The 17,381-nt window shown below is 37.0% G+C and overlaps 1 protein-coding gene across 1 annotated transcript in view; it reads right to left on the bottom strand.

Moving 5' to 3' along the window:
• LOC105439276 (proteasome adapter and scaffold protein ECM29-like) overlaps positions 1-17,381 on the bottom strand; it is a 49,698-nt gene that overhangs the window by 28,048 nt on the left and 4,269 nt on the right. The window contains exons 6-24 of the mRNA XM_030996181.1: positions 16,510-16,690; positions 15,456-15,553; positions 14,601-14,642; positions 13,808-13,886; positions 13,080-13,196; positions 12,210-12,374; positions 11,791-11,840; positions 11,199-11,265; positions 10,406-10,528; positions 9,266-9,369; positions 7,703-7,844; positions 7,092-7,172; positions 5,149-5,478; positions 3,579-3,710; positions 2,733-2,904; positions 1,682-1,935; positions 1,042-1,137; positions 961-1,009; positions 768-826 (exon numbers count right to left, since the gene is read on the bottom strand). Coding sequence (XP_030852041.1) covers positions 768-826; positions 961-1,009; positions 1,042-1,137; positions 1,682-1,935; positions 2,733-2,904; positions 3,579-3,710; positions 5,149-5,478; positions 7,092-7,172; positions 7,703-7,844; positions 9,266-9,369; positions 10,406-10,528; positions 11,199-11,265; positions 11,791-11,840; positions 12,210-12,374; positions 13,080-13,196; positions 13,808-13,886; positions 14,601-14,642; positions 15,456-15,553; positions 16,510-16,690 — 2,341 coding nt within the window. The remainder of the gene's footprint in view (positions 1-767; positions 827-960; positions 1,010-1,041; positions 1,138-1,681; positions 1,936-2,732; positions 2,905-3,578; positions 3,711-5,148; positions 5,479-7,091; positions 7,173-7,702; positions 7,845-9,265; positions 9,370-10,405; positions 10,529-11,198; positions 11,266-11,790; positions 11,841-12,209; positions 12,375-13,079; positions 13,197-13,807; positions 13,887-14,600; positions 14,643-15,455; positions 15,554-16,509; positions 16,691-17,381) is intronic.

The following is a 17,381-nucleotide window of genomic DNA, read 5'->3' as shown; positions in this document are numbered from 1 at the left end:
CGCGCAGTCGAAAATGATGCCTCCGTCATAGAGCAATTTTACAAACCAAAACATAATTTTTTTCTTCAAATTCAAGTTCAATTGTAATCCATTAACAGGTTCTCAGAATATCGTGATTACAAGCTATTTTTGCATACATAATGAGCCCATGACCTTTGACCTCATGACCCCAAAATCTAATCAATTCATTGGCTCTGCAAGATACATACATGACCAAAGTTTGGCAGGCATCCATCAATCGGTACTTCAGATAACACGATCACAAGAATGGGATGTACGTACGTACGGATGGACGGACAACCCGAAAACATAATGCCTCCGGCTACTTCGTAACGGAGGCATAATAAAATGTAGTTTTTGAAGCTTCTACCAACCTTGAATTTTGTTACGCAAGCTTTTGTTTACTCCTGTGGACATTCTCAAGCCAAGTGATCAGTCACACATTTTCTTAGAGATAATGTTTTTACGAAGATAAAATACCTGGGCCCCATTTTACAAAACTTGTCATCAGTGACAAATGAAGTTTTTGTTTTAAGCTAGTGAAATCCTTGCTTCTGATTGGTTATCAGCAGATTTGTCACTAATTTTTGTTGTTTGTGATTGAAAAAAAAACTGAATTGGATGCTTCTATGTCTTAACCCCAAATATTGAAATGTTTATTTAAATTTCCATCTAGAAGTATTTCTAGATATTTTGTGTCATGGCCAAAATAAGTTCAACAGTCTGTTCAACTTTTTTTATTGACTTAGAAGTAACACTGTACTTACATTGGCTGCCTTGATGAGGCCTTCTAGAACTGCTTGGGTGAACTTGAAGTTTGGATCACCTACAGGGAGGTATCCAAGGGTGATACAGGCTTGCTCCTTCAGCTACACCAGGGAGAGGGGAAGAGAAAGAGAGGAGTTCATTGTATAGTTATAGTATCTAGAACTGCTTGGGTGAACTTGAAGTTTGGACCACCTACAGGGAGGTATCCAAGGGTGATACAGGCTTGCTCCTTCAGCTGCACCAGGGAGAGGGGAAGAGAAAGAGAGGAGTTCATTGTATAGTTATAGTATCTAGAACTGCTTGGGTGAACTTGAAGTTTGGATCACCTACAGGGAGGTATCCAAGGGTGATACAGGCTTGCTCCTTCAGCTGCACCAGGGAGAGGGGAAGAGAAAGATAGGAGTTCATTGTATAGTTATAGTATCTAGAACTGTTTGGGTGGACTTGAAGTTTGGATCACCTACAGGGAGGTATCCAAGGGTGATACAGGCTTGCTCCTTCAGCTACACCAGGGAGAGGGGAAGAGACAGAGAGGAGCTCATTGTATATTCATGGTATCAAAGAAGAACATGCAGGCTGGTCCACAAACAAAAATTCAAACATTTGAAATTGGAACATGGCAGAAGGATGAACTGATGTAAGCGAAGCATGAAGTCCTTGTTGCTTGACCTGCTTAATAGCATTTGCAAACATTTTAAGAACTAATAAGTCATTATTTTTTTTAAATCGTGAAAATGTTGCGGATTTTCAAATCTTGTACAATCAGATTTCAAACCTTAAGCTCATTATGAAACCTATACAATAAAACTTGAAAAATGTTAATGTTACATGCTTGAACTGGTCATTAATTGGTCATTTTCACTTAAATCCACATGAGTAAGATCCGCCAATCTGACTACAACATGGATCTTACCTTCTGAGAAAATTTAATGGAATCCAATTTCGCAATCAACTTCTTCACGAGAGAGGCTTTAGTTGCTTCCGCTGTCCCTCCGCCTGACGATTTCCCCCTCTTGCTGTTCTTGGACTCTTCCACCTTACCATCCTCTGCATGGGACTGGGCTAGTTCACCGTGAGGGATGGGGAGGGGACCGTTGCGGGCGATCTCACCCAGGGCCAGGCATGCTCCATGACTGAAGAGCATGTTGCTGTCATCGATGTATGAGACTGAAATAGAGTGAGACAAGAATGAAGTTAGTAGCTCTTCCTCAAGTTGTCAAGGCCACACCTGTCATAATTATCAATATGGATAGAAGTTTGGAACTGGATCTATGCAATGCAGTGGACGAAAACTGCATGTAGGTCGACTTGTTTCATGTAGATCTGATATTTTACATCAGGGACCAATCCTAAGGATGAAGTTGAATTCTGGTCATGCGATTGCATTGCCATTGTGAAAGAAACGTTGTGGAATTGAGCAGAAAAGGTTGATCATGTAGAATGTAGGTATTTGTTTGTACTGCAAGGTTCTGGAATCATCGAAATGATAAGAAATTTGGCCCAGTCTTGGTAAAGTTACAAGCACTGTACACAGAAAGATGTATATGGGACTACACAAACATGTGACATAAAAATCTGTCCCAATTTGTATGATGTTACATGCCATATTTAGAATATTTAGGCATTTGAAGAGCCATGCTTTTCAGGGAACATTTTCTATCTGATGTTCTTCCACACTTGCATAATACAATGATAATGCTCACAAATTATATTCCACCTTTTCCCAGAACTCAACCTTCTCTGTAATGTTGCCATCTAAGAAATAATACTAGTAAAAATGATTGTCAGAACACCATCCCCAAAATCTGACAGAATTATGTATTTGAAGCTAGAACTTGCTTTCATCTTCTAAGATAAACAAATCAATCAATATTGATTAAATTAAAAAAAAAAAAAAAACAATAATAAAGTCACTCTTCTCCAACCTCACACACATGTAAGTAATAAAAATGACTCCTCCTTACCCAAAAGGTTTGTTGCCTTGGTGATCGTAGCCTGAAGTGCTTCCTGGGAAGACGTCTTATCGACCTCCATGTCTTCCACGACCAGGTCTTGATTGGGCGTCTTGGTTTTGTTGAGGTGGTGTCCGATGGTGTAGCCGAGTGCAAGCATCGAGCCGTGTTGGCCTTCTACAGACTAATAAGGGTTAAGAATCAAACAGAACTAAATCTGTCAGAACTGCAGATAATAATACATCATGCATTTTTATAGGCAACGGTGGTTTAGTTGGTATTCATTATATCATAACAAAACTATAATGTTCAAATTGTATCTTGTGCATACCACACTATGATACAAAGTCTCAATACATGTACAAAGTGCTGTAGCAAATTTATAATACCCGGACCAAACTTCAAGCAACAGTCATCGGCACACATTGCATTTCAAAGGATATTTCTAATGGCAGGTATACATGTACATTTATACTTAAAGAGCAACAATCACCAAAAACATTTTGTTCTGTATGTTACGGGGTTTAATATTGCTCCACTACGTTCAAAATATGAGCTTCAAATAGTACTTCTTTATCATATTGCAAGTTAAAATGAACTCTCATTTAACACAAAACTGGTGACTTTGTAAGCAGACTACTCAACACAACCCTATACCGTGGCATAGAATCAGGCTTGTATGGAACACAAGTCAGTCTCGGGTGAATTTTACACATTATTTTCCTTTTTACGCTACAAGCCACATTGACAAACAAAAAAGAGCTCTTTATATAAAACAGAAGATGAAAACAAGGGGAATGTTAGCAAAAGAGAAAAAGAGAGAGAAATCTATAGAATTAGATAAAATCAGAAGCTCACCTGATCTTTTGTAGTCTTGATAAGACTTTGTAGAATGGCATTGAGTTTGTCTACGTTGGTCGTACATGCCACTACAGCATACAGCTGAGCAGCCCATTCTCTCATAGGCTCAGATAGACCAAACACAAAGTTCTATAAAAAAACAATGAACAATTAAGAACTCTGTTATTATGAATGCTGTAATTAAACTTCTATTAAAAAATAATGTATGTCCTAGTATTCAAAATACATGTTATTACAACACTGGCAAATATTAATTTAATGGGACACAGCAAAAAAGTTACTATTTAAAAAGCATCCTCTGTTGGATGAAGACAATGACCCTCAGTCATCTTTAAATTTGACAGTTAGTGTGTATTCACTGCTAAGGCAACAAACCCTACTAAAAAGTCTATCTCGCACACAACATATTTGGATGAAAAAGAAGATATTCTGTTATTCTTGAAATTCAGAAAGGGTTAATGACTAAAGATGGTCCATCCAATTCAACAATGTTTGTACTAAGATAAACAATGAAAATGAAACCACAATTAATGACTGGTCTCATGTTTTCACATATTTACGAAACATGCATGAAGAACAATTAGAGACAAAGAAAGGATTAACTCCTGAAAATACGACAACAACATTACATGTGACAGTAGCCAATAGAGACGTGTGTCACAAGAAACATTATTATGTCTTGGTGAATGGTTTAACCCTATTTAGCCCGGGGGGGGCTTGAGAAGCCCCCCCCTCGACATTTTTCGCGATAATTTTTTAACGCAAGAAAATTTTGCACTGAAATTTTGTGACTTTTTTCTTTCGAGTCTTGCGCATCTTTTGAAAGAAATTTTTCGAAAATCGGACCTACCATTACAAAGTCACGTGTCCTTTTGTCTTCGCATGTCAGCCCGAAAATCGCTCATTTTTGTGATTTGTGTACAAAACATATGGAAATCTCATTTTTCAAATAAAGAGATAAAACATTGGTTATTTGGTCTTGTTGATAGTTTAAGGTGTTTATTTTGGGGTCAAAATAGTTGAATTATAGGTGGAAATGAAATAAAACAACAAAAACAATAAAATACATAAGTAAAAAAAACAAAGAAATACATAAGAAATTATCAAAACAATAGATAACATAAGGAATAACCCTGGTTTTTCAATTGTTTGTGTTGTATTATTATTCCAAATGGTCTAACAAATATATGCAGTGAGAAAGAATGCTTAAATATGAATAATATCTGATTTATGGGCAAAAATGTGAATTTTATGACCTTATTTGCATAAATTACCATAAATATGCAAATGAGTGAATTTTTCAAAAAATTGAAATTACCATAGTATTCTATACACTTCACTTGACATGTATGCAAATTTTCGCGGCGATCGGGTGTTTCACGGCCGAGATCATAGGGGGGGGGCCTGAGAAGCCCCCCCCGGGCTATGCAGTTTCAAAATAGCCCGGGCTAAATAGGGTTAAAGCCATAGGTCATATAGCTATGATATACAAGCAAATGTTCTTAACATCTCGGGAAAAAATAGACATAAACAAAAACATACAAGAGCAGAGACAACTTTGACGTACCTTGATCCAATCTAGCTTGTTGATATAATGCCCCGCCAGTTTGTTAGGTGCCATGGCGACCAGCTCCAGCAGGCAGTACATCACATCTGGAGTCCCTGCCCCATTCAGCAGCTGACCAATCAGAGCCATGTATGAGAGGGCGGGGTTCCGTTCCATGCCTGAGGAGTTCCCCTTGCCCCTGGGTGCCTGCAGGGTGGGGTTGGAGAGGGTTTGCTGGAGGTAGCGACTGACCATGGGTGCTTTGTTCTCGAGGGGGAGAGGCTCTCGCACCTCTGGGGGAAGGTCGGTGCCCGCGTCGTGGAGCAAGCAGGAGCGCAGGTAGAAGATGACCTGTAATGATTTTTTCATTAAAGACCGTCAATACTACTGGGCCAGAAGGGATTAGACCACACAGCGAGGTCACTGACAGGTGGCTATCTCATTAACTCAGCTCTCAACTAACATAAGAAAAAGAGGATCATGGGGGACCAACAGGCACCGATTGGGGAAGTTTTCTATATAGAGGGAGCAAGTACAATGTAGCTACAAGTAGGACAGTGTGGCTTAAATTCAATTTGTTTCTGACACAGTGAATGAGCCTATCAGCATGACTAATGCTCAGAGAGGTTGAATAAATAAGATTATACCTCACTTAAGAAATCCAGCCATCTGATTGGTCGGAATTGCATTCATAAACTTTAACTATTCCTGTAAAATTCCCGGTAAAATTCCAAACCCATGTAATAGTTCAAAAAATAGTTCTAAAATCCAAGTTACCATGGTTACAGGGAAAATAGTTCTAAAATCCCAGTAACCATGGTTACCCATAGGTTTACATGTTAAAAAATGGTTTGAGCGATCGCAGATACCGTACGTGTGCAAAGAATTGGTCGGCATTTTTAGTACGGCAATATATCTTGATTCAAACAAGGCAAAAATGGCTGTAGAAACTCTGTCAAGATTTCAACTTCTGGATGAGGATCAAATGCGAGACATGCTGACAGCAAGAACACCGAAAAGGGTACGTGAAATCTTCCATAATTTGTTTTCAGTAGGCCTAGATCTAGATTCTAGTAGAGTCTACGCGACAACCAGATGCTGGTGATTGTAGTGATTTGTACGTCACGGACAGATGCAGATCCTTCCCGTAGAGATTACACACATCCCTATGCATTTCCATTGGCCATTGCGCACTCGATCATGCTAGATTGGTCGATGTTTTAATTACCAGAGGATTCAAACTAATATTGCTCGTGATCCTGAAGGTGATACTCAATAAGTGAGGTACATATGAAAGCGCAGGCCCACCCCTAAAATTGTAAAAATATCTTGCTTAGACCAGAATCTAGATCTAGTCTACTCTCAAAGAAACACTCATAAAAAACAACCGTGCAGATAAACTAGAGAAAGGCCAAGGTGGTGTCATAATTTTTTTGGCATATAAAAGTATTAATGGCTATTGCCCTCGGCACGCCTCGGGCAATAGCACAATTCTAACCTTCCCTTGAGCGTATAAAAACAACTATTTCTCACAAAGCAGTCATTAATACTATACTATAAACTGAAAGACGTGAATGAATTATTATATTTTAATAGCATTGTGAATGTTTAACAATGAGATGATTAGTACTGCAAAACTAACAAAGAATGAACAGGGAACCAAAATAAAACAATATAAGCAGAAATAAGAGGAACAAAACTTGCTTGCATAGCTGCCGTGATATTTGTGCTAGAAAATTAAAACTTGTTATCTACATTGTCTGGTTTCCAATTTCTTGCATTATATTCCCAGTAGTGCAACTCAAATTTTTCCATATTCATGTAACTCAAAAACATTCTTTGACCATCTAAATATCATGCAAACTCTCTGACCATGAACACAAAGAATATAAAGCATGTAAATTGACTACAATAAAAGGGGGTCTACAATTGGTAGTCAGTGGGTTAACTTTGATTGCCCTTACGTGTCTAAAGGTCTCTGGTCTGAAGGCTAGATGTGTGGTCCCAGTCACATATCTTGAGGAGCTCTTGACTCTCTGTGAAGCCTGAAAGAAGAAAAGAACAAACAAGAGATAAACTTCATAAGAGGACAACAAACTCTTGTGCCAAATTGTGAATCACAATTATGGTAAGTAAAAAAAAAGAAGAAGCAGATTTGCCTATTCATTTAACAGCTTCATCTAACAGAATATGTAAACATAAACACTTTTTTTCACTATAAGTAAACTGTTACTTTCTCAAGCAAAGGGGTAAAATACTTATTGTGCAAAAGAAACTTTTTTTCTCACCAATAAGATTTGCCTGTTGTTTTTGTTTCTTCTTTAAACACATATATAAATGAGAAAAATCCCCCTATCCAAGAGCATGACAACAAGGTTTCAATTATTTCCTTCTCATGGCTAAACTTTTCTTTGATTAATACTTTAAAAAAAATAATATAATGTTAGCACAAATTTCTTGCCATCTTCTATTTTTTAGGGTTTTTGTAGGACAGGGGTCCTTAGTAAAATTGGGAGCCTGACAACAATTGCTCCCTGCTGACCAAAGGCTCAGGGTTGAAGGGTCATTCTCGTACCTTCTCGCTGATGAAAGGCACCATCTCTGCAAAGGTCGGTACCGGTCTGACGTCCGAAGCTTCACCTTCTACCCTCTCATAGTCGTCATACTGTCTCCTAAGCTTCAGGGATCGCACAGCCTCTTGGTGAATATCCTCTTTGCTGTCAACATCAAAACAGCACAAGTATTGTGGTTTAAAAGATTGAAGCTAATCTTATAGCCTGTCTGCACTAGTTTGGCCAGGAGGGTTTAAACCTCCCTGCATGGTCACTAACAGGTGGTTATCTCATCAAATCAGCTCTCAATTAACAAAAAAAAAGGGGATCATGGGGGACTAACGGGTACCGTTTAGGCATTGTTTTGCGTTTACAATGCAATTATTGCTAATTAATAGCAGCGATGCATTACATCTTTACTAGAAAGCGTGATCAGAAATCCTTCAAATCCAAAATATCATTCAATTATAATGAGCAATGAAGAAAAAATAAAAGCTCACTGATGCCCAAAGTAATTGAAGATTTTCTTAACACTGCCCAGTTTGAATCAGGGGCTTTTCTATTGAGTATGTGGATTAAGTCGGTATTTTACTTAACATTTTACTTGGCTGAGTAAAATGTCATAATATGTATTCAGATCACACCAGAGCATTTTACTTTAGTAAGCCGACTTTAAAGGGACTTTGTAACATTGTTCAGATGAGAGATAGTGGTGCTAAGGCAGTGACTTCAATGCTAGATGTACAATTAAAGATAATCTAAAAATTTGAGCGAAAACGGACCATTATTCATGGTACAAATTGGGAAAAACTGATCCGATCGATTCCTTAATTCTCCCGACTATATTATTACAATTTAATTACATTTTAGGTGAATGGAAATCTCACAAAGCAATAAAATGGCTCTACATATTTCCATTCCAGACATTTAAAATTCATGGAACAACGGTTGGGAAAATTCAAAAAATGGTTGGGAGAATTTAGATTCAGAAGCGCCGCACATCGACGCCCGTTCGAAAACCCGTTGAACTTTGTTAAAAATCTTCATATTGCGTGAATTAATTTCGGATTTGGGGCATCATAGTTGGATAATCCATACATACAAACATAATTTTACGTGTTTTGCATCCTGATTCAACAGATTTGTGAAATCAACTATCACAATGTTACTAAGTACCTTTAAGGTTCAATATTGTGAGGTCAAATTGTCGATCAAAAAATAGTAACATGATTGGACGCAGCTTAATATGATGACTGAGTATTAAAACCATATATGCCTGCCAATCAAGGCTTCCAAAATAAACGGCTTTACTTTAGTCTGCTTGTGAGCCGTCTTAAACTTAGCCAAAAGCTTCAACTGAATACCAAAGCTGGCTAATTAATTTATCTAATTAGAAAAACTCGTATTTTTAACTACTTTACTCATAAATACTGAATAAAGTATCTGCCCAGATCATCAACCAGTCTCGTAATAATAATAATAATAATATTGGATATTTATATAGCGCACATATCCACCCTGCAAGGTGCTCAAAGCGCTCCAATATTACCATAAAAGAGAACAACCTCAGACAAGGTTTAGCTTACCTGTCTCCTGTAGCTAAGAGTAAGGCATATCTGGATGCTACATGATGGCTGGGAAACACTGTCGCTGCGTAGTGGACCGCAGTCTTCCTGGCTTGAGACTCAGACTGTGGACAGGAATGATGGAAGGGAGGGATTGAGAAAAGAGGATAACAGATGCAATACATAAAACAACAACTTCTAATCCTCTGACTGATTATTTGCAATTTTTTTAAACTCTTTAACATGGTTGCTCTCATCCTCCTTGAAGACAACTTTGAACCATTTCAACTTGATATTAACCCCACAATGTCCAATATCATCTCTACTCCAAATATCTACAAGTTCATTACTTTTCTCCTTCGCTCAATGATGATTCACATTCCCTTTTAGAGTCTATATAACGTGAGGGTACTGTAGTATGACGATTCTTACACTGTACTTTTTATCAGCTTCAATAGACAATGCATTTCATTCGCAGCTGTTTATCTTGACCTGGGTGAATAACTGGGTACCTTTTTGAATGGATTTCCTTTATAGTTCTTGTGTTTGTTTTATACTCTGGTAGCAAAGCTGAAGCCAGGTTGATATTTAAAGGCAATAGGTGACACCGCATCACTGATATGAGCACTATACAAAATGCTAAACCTGTAAATAGAGACCACTCAAGAGAGACCAAAAGAGCGGTCTTTATAGGCAGGTAGTCTTAATGTACAGGTTCCAAGTACACAATTCAATGAATAAACACTATTCAAGGTAAAAAGAGAAAATCTGGTCTTTAACAGATAGGTGGTCTTTCTATACAGTTGGTTGCAAAAGAAGGTTTCACCACAGTAATTTCACTTTTCACATGTTAGCTCTGTCAGCATCGCATTCATAATGTAGACCAAACGCTACCTAAGAGAACAGATAATTATGGAACAGTTTACCAATTATTATTTGTCAATCCCCATCTGTAGAGTCTTTTAAGGCAAGTTTGAAGTATTTTTTGATTAATAGTAATTTATAGGGCAGTTTCAATTATCTGTAATGTTATTATTAGAATTATGTATTATTATTGCTCTATGTTTATTTTACGTTGTACCTTTCTTGTATGTTAAGCCTTTAGAAACATTGTATTAAGCGCTTTATTAATGTAATTTAGTATTATTATAAGGACTATACCTTTTCAATGTTAGCCATGATAAGGACTTCCATGATCTGTATAAGGGGTTCCTGGATCCCTTTATAGGCTACAGCCATCAGAGTCAACGCCTCCTGGACATGCAATCGGGTGTCGTCCTCTTCCTAGTAAGAAAAAGGGCCAAAATCACAATTACAAACTAAGATAATAATGTGATTATACATTAAAAAAAATGGAAATATGGACGTCTGGATGAATTTTCAAGAAAGAAACTCCTTGCACTGTATATCTAACAACAAAAAGATGTGAAAGTCTTATCCGTATGAAGGAAAACAAGACGTTAGAATGATTCACAACTTTTTCACTGATTGACTAAATTGTTCACAACTATACAATATTTCAAGAGAATTTGACATTGGAAACATGATAGTTTAAAGATAAGCTTGAGTTCTGGTGATGATAGAAAATAAATTCTCACAGAATCCAGCAAAACTTACACTGAATGTTCAAGATTACAAATAAATGACTTGTGCCTAACGATTTTGGTAGAAAATGTATAGGGGCTGAGTAATGAGCATATAATGGTAAGGAAATCAAGGTAAGTAGGCGCGACACCATGTGCTTAACGAAGGTCACCATGTGCAAATGTGAGTTGTGGGTTTTATTGAAGATGATAACCAGCAAGTTTTTGTGAGCTTATTTTATTTGACTGGTTCAAACAATCAATCTACTGCAGGATAAGAAATCCAAAATGAATTAGAGCCATGTTCTCTCGACATACGATGCTTGTACCAGAGCTCAATATTAGCTTTAAGTATGAGGGGACAGATTTACCTTGCAGACAGCATCAAAGAATTGTTGTAGAAGACCCATATCTTTGGTGAATAGCTGTGGTAGTCTCCTGGGTAAGTAATCATGAAGAAATAAAGGGCAATAAATTGAATGGCAAAAGAATGAGACCAAAAAAATGTGAAATTCTATTTGCAGCTCATTTGCAATACTTATCATCTATCTTAGGACATTTAAGTATCCCTCAGATCATAGAAGGCATGGATTACATTCCACCAGTTTTCAATCATTCCTTGGCAAATTTTTAAGTAAAGAGATAGAGAGAGAAAATGAGAGTTTACAGCCTAACATACATCTTCTTTCTATCTTTTCTTTTTAAAAAGTACATCAAATACAAAAACATTTTCATGAGCATATAAAAATACTGGTATCAACCTGTTAAGTACCAAGTCCCTGACTCAAAAATAAGTATGGAAAAATATGAGACAGTCTGTAACAGGTTACTAATGAAACAGAGGGGATGTCAATGTTCAAGCAAAATAGGGCAGAGCAATATGAATTTATTTGGCCTATTTTCCTCCCCCCTCCAAAAAAAAACAAAAAAACATAACTGCTAATGACGAGACATCATACTCACTTGGATAATCTTCCTACAGCAACATAAGCAAGGCTCCTTAGTTTCACATTCTGAAAGAATAAACATTGATAGGTAAAATCAATTCTATCATCCACAAATCTGGCACATGAAATTCTGAAATGTTGGCTATCTGGATAGTTGATGTTAACCCATAAAATGAAGAAGTTTACAGGCAACATTTCATGAATCTTTGAAGACTTATGTTAGGCAATATTATAAAGGACAAATATTTTCAATGGTTAGTGCTATATGGTGGATAATTTTTTGGTTAAATCAAAAGGCAAAAGAGAAGGCTTTATATTTGTTCAATGTCCAACCCCCACATTATACATATGTAAGACTAATCTACCAAAATGTCAATAAATGTCTGACTCGTAAAAAGATTAATTTAAAGATAAAATTAATCTAAATGAGCTTACATCTTTGGCTTCAGCGATAAGTTTGACCATGCCTGAGAGGAGGATAGGTCCCATGGGTTGCATGCGGGCATCGCTGCAGGCCGCACAGAGATGGTGCACAAACTGTACGGCCATAGACTTGAGCTTGTTGTTGGAGTTTGCGCCGTATAGGCAGTCAAAGATGACCTGGATTAGAGATGCAAGGAAAACAAAATGGGTTTTCATTGAGCCAACAAGAAACTGCCATCTGGGGGGTGTTTGACAAAACTTGTCATTAGTGACAAATGATAGTTTTTGTTATAAGCTACTCAAATCCTTGCTTCTGATTGGTTATCTGCAGATTTGTCACTGATTTTTGTCATTTGTCATTGAAAAAAGGCTTTGTGAAATGAGTCCCTGATGATAAAATAACTCGTCTATGATCCAAAGCTAATCTAAATTGTTGCAAGTTATCCAAGGGAAAAAACAAATGCAAAGTGAACATCTTCTCTCAAATAAAATATTTGTAAAAGACTATGATAATATTTTACTCTGCCAAAGCTTTACCGGTATGCCTTCTTCAAAAATAACAAATGGAAATCTCTATGTGTTTACACATAAAATTATGATGCTGCTGTGCTATGAGAGTAGGACGTTTGCAAACAATACAAAAGAGCACCTAGTTATATTCTACACTTCAGATAAATCTTGGGTCTTAACCTAATGGAAATCCCAGCTATGTCTGTAAAAAACAAAATTATTAACTTAAATCTTACACACATTTGTATGTTAACACAAATATCTTTGCAGTAATGTTAAAAACTAATATTAGCAAGCTTCAAGGAATTCTTCAAAAATTTCATGGGTAATGTTGACAATTATCTGTGCATCTGCATTATCCATCACTTATACCTGAACACATGCTGGAAACTGATCCGCGGCTAGTCTTGATCTTAGAAGGTATGGGAAGAGTTTTAGTCGAGTTCTTGTGCCGACCGGAGATCGCTTGTCCTCTTGCTTTGGTGTGGGCTGAAACAAATCACAAGAGAATATTTTAATTAATCAAGTTCCCTTGCTTTATCATCCTTTAATCAAGTCTGTATGTCTTTTCACATGAGTTTATATGCCGAGAATAGAGACTGTAATTCACATTGAATACAAACCTACGTGACATTCAAGGTCATGAACAAGATCAAACTAGTGGTACAATTTAACATTTAGCTAAGATCATAACAATTATAAACCGTACTACAAATATAAGTCACTGTGTCTAAGAACGATCATATTATCTTCAATATCCAGTTAATTAAATCTGCACCTGACAATCCAACCTGAGACCTTCCCCCCTGCCCCTCCCCCTTCTCCTCCCATCTCTTTTACACAATTCTACACAACTTTTAACACAACTTTTACAGTTCATGTTAACTTCACATCTGTTGTGTTTCTCCCACACCACACACAAGAAGCTAATTCATTTTCACACGTTTTAAATCATCTTGGGAACATCTCCCCCAACCTCCTGGCCCTTATGCTGCCAGAAAGCATGAAGGTTCACTCTTGATTGTTGAAACATTCATTGAAAGTCCCATGACTGAGGGGAAATCCCCCATTTATTTGAGGGAAAACCCCCTTTTCTTTACCTGTCCTTTAACCGCTACACTGCCTTGGAAGAGGGTGTAGAGTCTTCTCACAACAGTCATGTCATTCCAGTCAACGACACTGCGATCAGAGAAAGAGGAAAATACACATGAAGGAAATTTACATGAAACAAAGTATAGCTCTCTCATAACTTCACAATAATATCTTCTTAGCACTCTGGCTCTTTCTTTTCGTTTAACTTAATAAAATTTGGAGTGGACTTTAAAAGATTGTTATTATTATTATTATTAAATCTCATACAACCCGTTTAACACAGATATGCATTTTCACGTTTTTAAATTAATCTAGCTAGACAAATGTACAGGAAAACAAGGACAAATATTCTTGTTTCTCCATTTAATTTAGGGAAACATTTGTTTGAAAAATGGTTTTATGTCATGATCTTTCCAATCCAATCCTGTAATGCACAAGTAAGAAAATGATTCATTTGGACACTTACATGAAAATAAGCCCACATATCAAAGACGAATTTGTAAAACTGTATAGTTAAATTACTTATAATTTAACTAATATCAGTTTGCTATTTTACAAATTCAATCCCTCCTTTTATTCCAGTTTTCTCAAAGGGTGGGGGAGGGGGGGGGGGGGCATTTTCGCCCCTGATATACTATCAAAGATATAATGAGCCAGTGATTTTCAAGGGCAGTTGGCTACTCTTTTATTGTTTTGTTAGTTTCTTCCTTTTTTCACAATACCACTCTAATATTTTTTCTCCTCATTATCTGTATTTATTTTTCAAAATGACGACAAATGAAATATCTTGAATTTACTCACCTATGAATTTTCTTCAGAAAGACATCTGCTGCAGTTGCCACACTGGTCATCGTAAAGAAAATTGAAACAAAGGAAACAAGAACTAACCATTTAGAGACAGTTCCAATTTCATTTATTATGTGTACATATTCATGTCAATTCAAAGCCCACATGGATTTAGCTACATAAAATGGAATACTGAAAGATTAGGCAGTGCAATATATTTGATATGCAAAGGGGGATATTTCACAAAGACTAAGATCGACTTAAGTTGGGCTTAAACTATGGCCGGCTATTCATGCCATTGGTTGCTCTAACCATTGGTCTCTCAAGGGACGTCTCAAACCTACAGAATCCACATTTTTGATACTTTATTATTGAAGAAAAAAACGTTATCTAAAGATCATAATTTCTAAGGTTTTTTCCCCTCTTATTTAACATCAGGTTCAAGACTTTGTAAGGGCATAAATCGCCTGCCATAGTTCAAGTCCAACTCAATCTTAGTCTTTGTCAATGAGTCAATGATGTGAACAGTTTTTTTTTTCTTTGAGAAACTTGAGCAACTTAACTTTAGGTGAGGAACTAAAGGCTATTTTCATAGTGATTTCAAGCCATTCAGGATTCGCAATAATTGTTAAGTACTTCCTACTCTCTGCCCGCAGAGGGCTAAAAGAGCACAACTCGACATCATCACAACACTAAAATATCCTGAAACTGTATTAAAAGCTACCCTCTAAACTCTTTTTTGGCAGGTATATGGTTACGGCTGTGTAAATGAATGGGGACAAGAGGTGAGGTAGTTATTTAAAACGAGTCTGAGCCGTGTTTGGGGGCATTTTTTGGACGCCTCATGGGTGAAAGAGGGGCGGAACTCACGTATATCTGGTATCAGAGCTTGCAACGATGAGATGACAAACCACGTCTGTTTCGCTCAGCACGTCGGCACTCAGGAAACGCACAATACCGACTTTACACTGTATCAAATAAAGGCAAAATGAAAAGATATCTTAAAGAATGTACTTTGGATATTTCGGTGTTAAAAAGAAAATATATTTTCCCAGAAGCATATCTTTAGAACTATTGAAAGAGTCTTATATTTAGATTTACAGATATTTGTCTATGTTTTTTCTGGATCATATTTGGTAATACTTCGGATTACTGATCTTTAATTTACTTTTCTCTTCACACAGTTTATTTATTACCTACATATGTGCATAGATCTACCGGTTTAAAAAATATAAAATAACATTATTAGAACGAACCCTGTTGATATACTGACAAATGAAGCTAAATGAACACACAAGCTGGGCTACCCAGATGAAAAATATAACTAAAGAAAATTTGTTGTAAGCTAATAATAACTAACTGAACATCAGAAAAAAGAGCAGCTTTCTTTTGTATTTGTAAATAAACACTTTCCATAATGTGGTTAAAATAAGGCTTTTATTCGTCTTTGATGCAGAACCCAATACAGGTCCATTGTGTAGTTTATTCCTAAGGAAGATATATCCTGCCCAATTTATCAATAAAACAAAACAACAGAGTAGCCTTGTACTACACAGGTTATACCAAATGGCCCGAATTCACAAAGGAGGTTTAAATTTAACCCACGGTTTAAACCTTCATTTACATAACCCATGGTTTGAAATAAGCGCAAAATGAGGCGTACCTTGCCTTGCGCGAGTCTTATATTGGACCTCTGACTTGTGTTGCGCTTATTTTGTGCTAATTTTAGACCATGGGTTATGTAAATGAGGGTTTAAACCATGGGTTAAATTTAAACCTCCTTTGTAAATTTGGGCCATTAAGTCTACTTCTAATACTTCTACTACTAAAATTCAATTCTTCAGAATTCAACTATGACAGCTGATCAAGAACATGGAAACACAATTTATTTTAAAGCAATCAGACAAACAATTTGACTTGTTACCTCCTCAATGGTATTTGCATCAGGTAGTCCATGTTCCCCTATCAACCTCTTGAGAGCATTTGGACTGAGACCGGGCGGGGTCTGGTAGGTGGGCTGCTGCGAGGCGGAGCTAGGTCTGGTTGTACTAGAGCTGGCTGCACCAGTCTGACCTCCAGCTGGTGCTGTGTTGGGTCTCTCTTCACTGATAGGGTGGATGGAGTACAAAGATGATATCAATCATAACACATTAAAGATAAAGACCAGTTCTGGTCATGCGATTACATTGTGAAAGAAACGTTGTGGAATCGATCAGAAAAGGTTGATCATCTAGCATATAAGTATTGGTGTGTACAGCAAGGTTCTGGAATCATTAAAATGATAAGAAATATGGGCCAGTCTTGTTAAAGATAGAAGCACTGTACACAGAAAGATGTATATGGGACTACGCGACACGTGCGTGATATCTATCAGGTCCAAATAGATATAATATTTAACCCAATATATCAATTAGTTGGCGGTTTCTCTGCAAAATTTGTATCATCACGTATTAGTCAAAACATATTCTTTCACATGAATGGTAATAATAGCTTCCATTTTATTTTTTGAGAGGGGGATGTTTCCAAAACTGGTCTTTACCTTTAACAGGTCAGGGATTTAATGTATTTGCATCGTTATTTTTTATAGTAGTGGTGGTTATTTTACCTGACTGCTAAGAAAGCATAAATGCTTGTTAGTAAGCAACCAGAGGACTGACGGCTTTAGGTCCTCTCCAAGAGACCTGGTAATGAGGATTAATGCCTTACCAAACCAAAGGGCACTATATAGCGCATTGCCTTGCTTTCGAACCCGGGTAGCTGTAGTCTATGCAGTATCTAGTGCTCAAGGCATTCAAG

The sequence above is a fragment of the Strongylocentrotus purpuratus genome, unplaced genomic scaffold (genome assembly GCF_000002235.5).
Source record: "Strongylocentrotus purpuratus isolate Spur 01 unplaced genomic scaffold, Spur_5.0 spur5_contig_855, whole genome shotgun sequence".
NCBI lineage: Eukaryota > Metazoa > Echinodermata > Echinoidea > Camarodonta > Strongylocentrotidae > Strongylocentrotus > Strongylocentrotus purpuratus.
The sequence above is the reverse complement of the archived record's forward strand: the minus strand, read 5'-3'. Positions and strand labels throughout refer to the sequence as shown.